The sequence below is a fragment of the Eucalyptus grandis genome, chromosome 9 (assembly GCF_016545825.1).
Source record: "Eucalyptus grandis isolate ANBG69807.140 chromosome 9, ASM1654582v1, whole genome shotgun sequence".
Lineage (NCBI taxonomy): Eukaryota > Viridiplantae > Streptophyta > Magnoliopsida > Myrtales > Myrtaceae > Eucalyptus > Eucalyptus grandis.
This window is the reverse complement of record NC_052620.1, coordinates 40,435,325-40,447,166: the sequence shown is the minus strand read 5'-3', so window position 1 is coordinate 40,447,166 and position 11,842 is coordinate 40,435,325. Positions and strand designations below refer to the sequence as shown.

General features: G+C 43.0%; 1 protein-coding gene across 1 annotated transcript; it reads left to right on the top strand.

The window, feature by feature from the left end:
• Window positions 1-10,671: 10,671 nt before the first annotated feature.
• Window positions 10,672-11,504, top strand: LOC120288548. Its single transcript, XM_039302608.1, has 2 exons — window positions 10,672-11,111; window positions 11,171-11,504. The coding sequence occupies exons 1-2, from the start codon at window positions 10,672-10,674 to the stop codon at window positions 11,502-11,504; spliced, it is 774 nt and encodes a 257-aa protein (XP_039158542.1).
• Window positions 11,505-11,842: the final 338 nt, after the last annotated feature.

Below are 11,842 nucleotides of genomic sequence, written 5' to 3'. Positions count from 1 at the left end.
AGTCTAAATTTTTTCAAATTAGTACGATCAAGTCTCAAATCATGTGATAGGGAGAAATCTCATGATAGTTTATATACATAGTAAAAAATATGTACTACAATAATGTGATGGGGAGAAATCTTTTCTTTTCTCACAAGAAAACTTTAAGAGAAAAAATATCCTATATATATTAAATCATAAGTATCATATATATTAATAAGTCGTAAAAGGAAGCTTCATGAGAATGAGAAAATAATTATGCTTGAGCCTTGTAAACATAAGTAAAATTGACTTATTAGGCACGACATTTTATGTGTTAGAAAGAAAATAAATACGAATTAGGCACAGCATTTATGTGGTAAAAATATATATTTAAGTTAGAGGAAAATTGATTTTGGGATTGTAATGGAGTTTGTACAAAGCAAAACTGACACTATGTGAAACGATATGTCAAGTATAGGAAAAAGAATCGATTATTGTATAATGATTATACGGGAGAATTACCAAAAAAGTCCTAAACCTATTGCAATTGTGCCAATTCAGTCCTAAACTTTTTTTTTTTGTCAAATTTAGTCCTAAACCTTTTTATAATTGTGCCAATTTAGTCCATCCGGCAAAAATTGGCCCCGACGCCGACATGGACGCCGGTGGGGGGACAGCCGGCCGCGATGTAATTTTTTAATATTTTTTTATTTTTTTCGAATTTTTAATTTTTAATTTTTTTTTGGCCTTCTTCTCCTTCCTCTAGCCGGACGCCGGCCAGAGGTGAGGGCCGGCGAGGCTGACCTCGCCGGCCACTGGCGAGGCTCGCCCCGCCGGCCACTAGCGGAGGCGAGCCTCGCCCAGCGACGGCGAGGCGGCCGTCGCTAGATCTGGCGAGGCTCGACCTCGCCATGGCTGGGCGAGACCGAGCCTCACCAGATCTGGCAACGGCGGCCTCGCCGTCGCCGGGCGAGGCCGAGCCTCGCCAGATCCGGCGAGCTCGGCCCCGCGCCGCCACTGGCAAGGGCGAGGCCCCGCCACGCCGGGTGGTGTAGTCGAGGAACCCGCGGAGGAGCTCAATCTCATCTCGTCGGTCCCGGAGGCACTTGGAACGGGGTTTTGGCGACGGTCATGGCCGGGAGGGCCGCTTGAGCTCGAAGGGGGAGATCGTGCCGACGATCGGGGACGGGGGAGGCGGCGGAGGTGGCGATGGTGACGGCATCCTTGCCGGCCACCGGGCGAGGTCGACCCTTGCCCTCACCGGTGGCCGGCGAGGTGGGCGTCGCCGGATCTGGAGGGTCGGCCTCGCCCGGCCATGGTGAGGTCGTGCGTCGCTAGATCCGGGGGCGACGGCCGCCTCGCCGTCGGCCGGGCAAGGCTCGCCTCCGCCGGTGGCCGGCGGGCGAGCCTCGCCGGCCCTCACCTCTGGCCGGACGCCGGCCAAAGGAAGGAGAAGAAGGCAAAAAAAAAAAAAAAGAATTAAAAAGGATTAACAAATAAAAAAATATTTAAAAATTCGAAAAAATTAAAAAAATTAAAAAAATTACCTCACCGGCCGGCTATCCCGCCGCCTGGCGTCCACGTCGCGTCGGCCGGCCAATTTTGGCCGGATTGACTAAATTAACACAATTATAAAAGGTTTAGGACTAAATTGGACCAAAAAAGTTTAGGGCTGAATTGACACAATTACAATAGGTTTAGGACTTTTTTGGTAATCCTCCCTTGATTATACTATACACATTATGTTATGTGAGAAAATTTATTTATCAGCATGAATCAATATTATAATACAAAATTACTTTGGTTCACGCATATACAAAATGTAGTAAAATACAATGTTATAGTTAATTTTACTTGAGTAAAGAATGATGATTGCTCATAAATGACAGGATAGTGGTGTCAAATTAAAAAGAAAAATAGGGCATGGTAAATTCATGTTAGTAAAATAGGACATATAGGATATTTGATAAGTATAATGAATTTATAAATGAGACAATTGAACCTACAACATTTGATCGTATTATAAATGATACATATTTATTTCGCATATTATATTTTCGCTTGTTTAAATTTCATGGTTCGTAATTTTCCTCACTAAAAGTTATTTAATCATTATATAACATTTCGTAATATTTCTTCACAAGACGCAAGTTTCCTTTATCTTGCAAGTTCTATAAGTCTTGTGATTTATTAAAATTCCATAAAAAAATAGTAAATTGCCTAAGTGTATGGTATGCTTCTTTTTCTATTTTTAGTATATTATCTGATGGATCGTAAGTTTCCATTAGCCTATGTAATTGCTATCTCGTAAATTATCTTGAGAGGCCGGAAAATCTCTAGTCCCATGATTTGTAATATTCCACCAAAATCATAACATATGCCCAAGTCAATAGCAAGCTTCATTTGTGTTATTATTAATAAAATATTTGATCGATCGTGACTTGCACTTTGTAAAGACGTGCGTGAATAGTCTTCTTCACCAATCATGACTTTTCTTAATCGAAAACAAGTTTGATATCAAATAGGTTTTACAAAAAGACCGGACAGACCACTCTTTCCTCTCTTTTTTTTTTCTTTTCAACAATGACGATCTAATTTTGTTTCTGCCTTTCATGTCTTCGCTTTCCAAGAAAAAAAAAAAAAAAGAACACGCGAGCAGAAGTTCTCAACGAAATAAAGAATATTAATATTTGAATGCAGCCATGGACAACGATTCCACTTGCGTCTCCACAGATTAACCGTTTCGAAGCATCTTCTTCTACCAACGTAGGGGTAAGCATTCTTACCCTTTACCCAAAAAAAAAAAAAAAAACGTAGGGGTAAGTATACTATTAGTACCAAAATTGTGTAATGCGCTCATTTTGGTGCCAAAATTTATTTTAGATCACTTAAGTGCCAAAAAGTTTGAAAAATGATCATTTTAGTGCCAACTTCGATTTGATTGGCCGGAAATTCGGCCTGACACTTTTTATTAATTTTTGAAGCTGATGTGACTTACCGGAGAGTACAGTCAGCATTTAAACAACAAAACGACGATATTTCGTGTCTCTCTCCTAAAGCTCCGCCAAACGGCCATCCACTTAGGATGGCAAAACGATGCCGTTTGGTGTCTGTCCTTGGTGGCACCAAAGTGATCATTTTTCTTCCGATTTGACACTTAAGTGATCCAACAGTAATTTTTGGCACCAAAGTGAGTGCGTACATAATTTTTAGCACTGATAGTGTACTTACCCCACCAACGCATTTGCTATGAAGCTTCAAATCCATGTTTACGTCCTCAGCCATGTCTCTGCCACGTGAAACAAAGCTCTTTTAGTTTGACTTGACGAATTCAAACCAAATTGTCCTCAAGCGCGCAAGTTGCTTCTTCAGTTCTTGGAACCAAACCAACTCCACTCCGCAACTTGTCTGAACATTCACTTGAATAAGCAGTCTTGTCCTGATGGCGGAGCTTTCATTCATCCCCTTTTCTCATTCACAACTTGCGTCTCCTGTTTACAAATACACCTTACCAGCGGAAGAGTTGCGACCCTTTCTGCAGTCTCTCACTCAATCACGTATTGTACTGATGGGAAGCGAAGAGATCAAGTGACGCATTTCGTCTTCTGCTTCAATCCACCAATGGAAGTACGATGTGTTCGTGAGCTTCAAAGGCGAGGACATAAGGAAAATTTTCGCAGCCCACCTCTTCCATGCGCTGAAGCAGGCGGGATCCACTATTTTAAGGACAATGACAAAGCAGAGACCGGAATTTTCATCGAGCCCAAGCTGCTCAATGCGATTCACCATTCCAGGGTCTCTCTTGTCGTGTTCACCACCAACTATGCAGACTCACGGTGGTGCTTGAACGAGCCGGTGAAAATCATGGAGTGCAACAGGACGTTCAGAGATCATCAGGGTCATGTGGTTGTGCCCATTTTCTATGATATTGAGCCAAGCGATGTTCAGAAACAGAGCGGGCGATTTGGGGATAGTTTTTAAAGGTAATTGGCCACCCGTGTGGTCGATTTGCTGGTGCAGAAGTGGAGGGATGTGCTTAGAGAAGCCGGGAATTTATCGGGATGGCATTTGAATAATAATGCTAATGGGTAATGCAAAACCTCATATCGGTGCTCTTGATTGATTTGCTCAATCACCACAAAAGATCATATTAGTGCTTGATTTGAACTTGTTAGAATCTGTTTGATTATGGTGTAAGTGTTTGGAATAGATTTTGATGTGAAAGTTATCTCTGCTTGTGAGAGTTATTTGGTTCAATTGTGTCTTTCATTTGCATCCTTCAACCATGGAAAATTTATTAGCCACTAATCTTAACTACCACAGAGTTCTAGGATCTTTTAGATTGTCCTAGTTTAGAAAAAATATCTTAGAAACTCTAGGAAAGGGATCATCAATTTAACAGAATTCCACTGCTGATTGAATTTAGCTCATGCGCTTCTTGCTTATATGCTGATCGCCTCTCTATGCTATAGTTAGTCACGTTTGAACTTGTTCTTCCCATGCAACTACAGGGATCAAGCGGTCTTCATCGAGCAAATTGTAGGACATCTCTTCAAGATTATTCCCAGAGCTATCTCCCCCTGCGCCATTGGAGTGGATTCCTTTGTAGACAATGTGATATCATCGCTAGAAATCGGGTCCGAGGATGATGTTCGTGATGGAAGGAATTGGTAAGACAACTGTGGCCAAAGTTGTTTGTGATCGCCTTCTCAGGAAATTTGAAGGTGTTACCTTACTTGAAAATGTTGGAGATACAAACCGAGGTACTCTTTTACTTCTTCATAAGAGACTTCTCCATGATGTTCAGCAGCTACAAAGTCTAGAAGTGTATGATCTTAATAGAAACATCAATGTGATTAAAAAAAAAAAAATTCATCGAAAAAAGATCCTTCTAGTTCTTGATGACATCACTAAGGACGCGTTTGGTAAGGATTCTATTCCCGGAAACAGATTCTGATCAGAAATAATTCTTTTGATTCTGTTCCCGGAAACAATTTCTAAGTATTTTAAGCCGTTTGGTAAGGGCGCGAATGATAACCATTCTAGCCAGAAATTGATTTCTAGAAGAGAAATAGATTTTTATATTTCTATTTCTAGATGAGTTTCTAAGCAAAAATAACTGTTTGATAATGATATAAAATGTTTACTCCAAAAATAGAAATTCGTTTGATAACGACAAAAATTTCTTCCTTTTGGACGGCGGCGCCGGCGACCGGCGTGGCGGCGGCAAAGGATGGAGGACACGATGAGAATAATTTGTTATTTCTCATTTCTATTCCAAAAATAGAGAAGTAGAAAATTGTTACTTCTAATTTCTATTCTAAACCTATTTCTTGAACAATAATCTATTTCAGAAATAGAAAAATTGAATAATTTTACCAATCGATTTCTATTCCAAAACAAATTTGGAATAGAAAAATTATTTCTAGAACAGAAATTACCGGTTGTCATGCACCCCTAACTGTCCAAATTTCGATTCTCGGAATAGAATTGCGTTTGGTACCGTGCTCATTGATTCTGTTCCAAATCAATTTCTTTTAATTTTTAAATAATTTTTTTTCTTTATTCCTTTTCTTCCTTTCTCTCTCTTATTCTTTTTCTTCTAGTGGCCGATCGCCGGTCCAGCGACCGGCCAGACAAGGGCTGGCGACCTCACCGGAGCGTTGCCCGCCCTTGGCGAGGCCGGCCCTCGTTGGCCGAGCCTCGCCGGTGGCCAGCTAGCCTCGCCAAGGCTGGGCGAGCTTGCAAGACCTCGCCTTGGCTTGGCGAGCTCACCGGATCGGTTGCAAGCGGATGGCGGCGGACGGCGGATGGCAACCGCAGGATGGTGGTAGATGAAGAAGAAGAAAAGAGAAAAGGGAAAAGAAGAGAAATTTGATTCTTGATTCTTAAATTTGTTCTCGAATAAGAATCAACTTTTTTTTTATTATTGATTCTGTTCCAAATCTACTTCCGGAACAAAAAAATAGGAATTTGTTCCTAGGAACAAAAATTTTACCAAACGCCGTTGCTCCCAAACCGCTCCCGGAAACAAAAATCAGAATCAAACACTATTTGGATGGTTACCAAACAGGCCCTAAGAATGACCAGATTGAGTATTTTGGTGCTGGAGATCGAGATTGGTTTCAACATGGGAGTAGAATTTTGATAACTACAAGAGAAGAACTGTAATAATAGCCCATTAACCCAACCCATCTCTCTCTTAAGCCCAAGCCCATCTTCTTTCTTCTCTTCTCTAGGTATTTCACATTAGGCAGCAACGAACAAAAATAAGAAAAGAAGAGAAGAGAGGGGGCTCGTCCGTGAGAAGGAAAAAGAGGGAAGAGAGAGATTTTCCATGCGATCTTGATCCAAACGCCTCGACTAGCCGAAGCAACTATGGATCGCGATGCCTAGTAAGCATTAAAGCCGATATTTCGTCTAATTAGAGTAATTTTGGGAATTAGGGCACAAACTTTAAGTTATGTAGATATTGAAATATGAGCATTGAACGAGGAGGTTTTGAGCTGTGATTTTTGTGGAAATGATAGTCTAAGACATTATGGAGCTTTGGGGTTTGACGAAACCCAATTTCGAAGTATGGTTTGTTCAGAACGAAATTCCGAAGTTTTGCATGCGGGTTACGCATGATAGCTAAAGACAAACACATGCCATAAATGAGCTTCTTTATAGTGCTTAGGAGTCATTATGTTGACAATTGAATGTGGCTTAGTTGAATTGTTCATTAAAGTTGTGTAGTACTCAGTTTTTAATATTGTTTTTTGACAAATTGATAGGAATGCAAGTGTGTCGGCTTAAGGAATTGTTATAAGTTGGTTTTCAATTTTTCCTAAGTGAGTGATACTATTTCTTCTGTGTTTTAAACTCACGTTTTATAAAACATTATGGATTAAGCGTACTAGTTAATAATAGAATATTTTATTACATAAAACGAAATTGAGCTATTACTGTTGTTTTGTTGTTTGAAAGGGGAAGTCATCTTTTGACTTCAACTCAAATGATTGCCTATAAATGGTTTGTAAAACCTTTCATAAAAGAATCTTGAAATGTTTAAGATTTAATAATGTGGTTTTGAAAGGTGCTTTGATATCTATATATTGAATGCCTAAGTTGTGAATTGATTTATGAAATGGATTCTGAATTAGTTTGGGAAACTCATTGTGATACTTGAAATGATTTTTGGCTTTGGTCGTGGATTACTGGAAATTGAGTTGTGAAAGCTTTTGATAATTGATTTGTGAAATGTATTATGATATTTGAGATTGTTTATGGATTGGAGGATAAGGTTGGATGCTCAATATCACTATAAGCCTAATGAGGATCTTATAAGTATGCACATATTAGTCTAGGATATCGTCGGGGGCCAAACTACCGACTAATAATAGGTGGAGACCTTACTAAGGGAGGAATCTTGGTCGCCTTGTCATTGGATATTGTGTCATGACCATGATTAGTTATTGAGCAAAAGATTGATTGATGGATGGTGTGACATCCCGATTTTTTCTCAATTTTATTTTCAGTCAATTGAGTCGGACGATTCATCTGTGCATGTAGTTTGTCCCTCAGAGTTGGCCACTCACGATGGAACTAATCTATTGAGTGAAGTAATTAAGGAATTTTACTGCGTCAGACTCGGGGACTGATTATCCTCGGGTCGGATGTAAGAAAATTTCCCCAAAAGCTACTCAGTGGATTAGGCGCGCTGAAATCGCACCAGGTTGAATTTAACCGTAAAAATTGGGATTGAATTTAAAAGTTGGAAGCCGGTCATGTCACATATCTTATTAGGATCATGGGATAATTTTTGTGGATTTTAATTGGATTCAATTAGAAGAGGATTGAAAAAAAATTGAAGAAATTGGATGTACAAAGATTTGGACCCCGGCGGAAATGATATTGCACCTATTGAAGGATGTTGTGGGAGAGGAGATAGTGGAAGATGATGTCATGGGAGATGTCATGGTGGGTGGAGCAAAATGAAGGAGAGCTTGACAAGTGGAGGGTGGAGATTTGCCCCCACACCCATCACCATCATCTTCTTCCTTTTGACTTGGGATTCGAGAGAGAGGGGGAAAAAGCTAAAATCAAAACCAGCGAACCAGCCCTTCGTCCGCCTCCTTCGCCCGCTCGTCGCCGCCCATTCGCTCGCCGTTCGTCGCCGGGCTCGCCGTCGCCGCCACTCGCGTGCGTGTCGCTCACCGTCCCGCGCAAGGCTCCATCTCCGCCCGTGAGCTCCCCGTCGCCCGCCATCCGAGCCGTCCCAGCTCGCCGCTGCACCTCGTTGGAGCCCCATCTCGCCCGTGAGCCACCGCCCGGCCCCGTCGGGAGCTCACGCCCAAACCACCGCCGGTTGTTGCTCGAGCTGCCGCAGGTCTTCCTCCTCCGTTCCTCCGCCCGTTCAGCCGCCATTCCGTCACCCTCCAAGCTCGGTTAGTTGCTGGAAAACCCAGCAAGAACCAGCCCCTTCCAAGCTCGATTTGGCCCCCTATTAGTTCTCATTTGGTGTTGATCCGTGTAGGTTTGTCATCGGCGTCGTCGTGCTCTTCGCCGGAGACTCGTCGGAAAGCGATTCCGGTGAGTTTAGCTCACTAAACCCCGATTAGTGGGTTAATCATGTCTTAAGTGTGTTTAGTTTAGGTTGATTGAGATTAGGTTGTTAGATTAGTTTATTTAAATATGGATTAGATTAAGTTGTTTAATTAAAGTAAAGCATGTTTAGTTTAAGGGTTAAGTAGGTTTATTTTAAAATAAGCCTTGATGTGACTTAAAGGAATTTATTTATGATTTAAATAAATGTTTCGAAATTGTTGGATTATTTAACAATATATCATATTCCGAAATCATTAAAATATTATTATATTAAAAAAAAAATTTGAAAAATTATTTTTGATCCTAATTGCTCGAATTCCATCAATCGCTACTTGTGTATTTAGAATTTCAATTTGATGAGTGAATATTGCAAATTGGGTGTTGATTGCGAAAAATAGAGATTTTATTCAAAAATTCCCACGTGCTGGGTTTCACACCGAAATCGAATTTTGGACGATTAATACTGAAATTGGAGTATGTGAGTGAAATGTAGAGTATCCGGGATTGATTTTGAATTTTCGTGTGTTGGTTGAATGACTCGGTTGCGTAGTGGCTAGACCAACCGGACCTTTGTTCTTCTAGAAATGCCGTCAATAGAATGACGTGGCTCGGGTCGCAGAGAGGCTAGGCCAACTAGACTCATGCTCCTTCGGGAACGTCGTCGATGTACTGACGAAGCCGCGCTCCAAGGTGGGGAGGCGATGCCTGGCTAGATGTCAGTAGATAGCCGAATTGCGAGTAGGCTATGCCATTGTGTGGCAGTGGATAATGATGATTTGGAATGCTTATTGTGATTGTGAAATTGGATGAAATTGATTGAGTTCCAATAAATTGCCTTCTTATCATTACTTGTGCTTGAGTGATATGAATCGTACTAACCTGCAGGGAGGCAAGAAGGCGAGGTAAGTCTCCTATGCTGTGTGGCTAGACCACTCTGGGGCGTATTTTCTTTCTAATAGGGGTTTAGAAGGGGTGAACTTGCTGAGACAAAGTCTCATCCTGGTTTGGGGAAAATATTTCAGGGCCGTAGATGGCGGTACCCTTGAAGATGAGTGGCCTGCCGACGGAGATTGACCAGACGACAGAGTGTGCTCCTGACCCTAGAAGTCCTTGGGTCTATCAGTTGGTTAGATCCCATATCTGGGTCCAGGTGAATGTGGATGTCAGAGTACCGTATATGTTTAGGGCTTGGTTTCGTTCCGGAGCCGATGGGGTTAGGATTGGCCTCCTTGATAGCATGGACATTCCGTTGGCGGTGATGAATGCCATTTTAGGAGAAGGTGTGGCAGATCTTCCCGACGGTCGAGTGATCAACGCTTTGCCCCCGGCCTCTTGGGTGACTGATCTTGAGGATGTGGGATCGACGAAGGGGCCGACCAGTAGTCCTAGGACCGTGTCTTTCCTTTTTGGTGGACCGATCCATGTTGTGTAGGCTAACCCATTTTTGATGCACATAAACTTTGACCCATTTTTTGGTGCATAGTCTCTGGATCCTATTGATGTATGTAAACCCTGGATTGATGATGATTTATGAAAGTCTGTTGTTTCATTTTGAATTGATGTTCCTGCTGTCCTATCCCGTATGTTTTTGTTAGGGGTTTCTTAGTACGTTCCGTTTGCGCATTAATAATTAAATTGGGGTCGGCGACACTACCTAGGAATGTCGCATTTGCATGACCATGGCGGGATGTTGGCACGCTCGAGTTTCGGGGTGTGACATCCTCGTTTAAGTGGTATCAGAGCATGGTTCATGTATGGAGTGATGAGATGCGTGGGAGTCATGGGATAGTCGGTAGGAAAGGCTTTTATTATACTAATGCAAGTGATTGTTAGTTGTTTGTTAACTTGTTGTGAGGTCACTTAGATTCTAATGTTATATTGGAATTTGCAAATAGGCATCTATATTGAGCCTGTAGCATGAGTGACCGAGTGCCGAGAGCTGTTAGGAAGAGAGCAGTAGGCCCCTTGTTTCGGGGTGGGCCGCCGATGAGAGTCGGTGCCTGAGATGCCTTGAGAAGAGCGCAGGCTGAGGCTAGTGGGAGTGGTGCAGCGTCGCCTCCAGAGGATGTAGTAGCCCCTGAGGATCCGAGGTTTGTTGGAATCATGCAGATGCTTTAGTTGATGGGTGACAGACTAGACCAGCAGGCCGCCGCTTCAGCCACCGCTATCGCCACTGCCACCAATGCTGCTAATGCCTCCAATGCTGCTGCCGCCGCTTCTACTGCCGCCGCACCGGTTGCCGAGCTAGGAGAGGTTCTTGAGGAAATTCCACCTGAGAATGTGGCCGCTGGGAGGCCTAGGCAGAAGTTGGTACAGTACTTTCTGAGGTTAAATCCACCAACATTCACGGGAGTGGGAGATCCCGAAGCTGTAGCACTATGGGTTCAGGAACTAGAGAATGCCTTTGAGCTGCTGATGTGCACTGAAGCAAAGAAGGTCGTGCTGGCAGCCTATCAGTTGAGGGGGATCGCAACCACATGGTGGAAGAAGAATAAAAGGATAGTGTTCCCTGAGGGTGTAGCTTCAGAGTGGAATGCGTTTCTTGAGGCCTTCAATGAGAAGTAATTTTCGGATTGTGCTAGAGAGTTGAAGATGGCGGAGTTCCAACGCCTTCGTCAAGGTACAATGACAGTCAAGGATATGAAGCGAAGTTTGCTGAACTGTCGCAGTATGCCCCTGAGTTAGTTCAGAAACCGACAGACCGAGCTCGAAGGTTTAGAGATGGGCTTAGACCGGAGGTGAGGAGCTTTTTGATGCCGTTAGATCTGAAAGAGTACAAGGATCTTTACAAGCGGGCCCAGCTGATTGAGAAAGACCAGAATGAGGGAGCTGCCACATCTGGGTCGCGGTTTAATTTGAATAGGGAAGTAATCGGTTTGGGAAGAGACCGATGTCTGGAGGAAGATATCCCGTCCCACTCAACAAGAAGGGTGGGATCGGAAAGCCAGCGCTGAGACCAAATGGTGTATGTCGTCTATGCGGAAGATGACATGGTTCAGCCCGTGTCCTCTTAGGATGGGCGCCTCTTATGAGTGTGGCCAGCAGGGTCATATAGCCAGGTATTCCGCTAGGAATCATATGGGACAGCGTCAGTTGCCGCCGCTGCCACCGTTGGGTCAGAACAGAGGAGTCGCGCCGCAGATCATGCCGCGGGGTGGATTGAACCGACCTCCAGCTCAAGGAAGGACTTATGCGATCACCAGAGGACAGGCGTTGGATGCGCCTAATGTGATCACAGGTATGGTCTTACTGAACGACCAACCTGCTTATACTTTATTTGATCCTGGAGCTT

Bases quoted from the DNA above. Each gene is read 5' to 3' on its own strand.
- LOC120288548 (XM_039302608.1), top strand. From the start codon at position 10,672: ATGGGTGACAGACTAGACCAGCAGGCCGCCGCTTCAGCCACCGCTATC. The intron at 11,112-11,170 runs GTAATTTTCGGA...GCCTTCGTCAAG, and splicing joins CTTGAGGCCTTCAATGAGAA to GTACAATGACAGTCAAGGAT.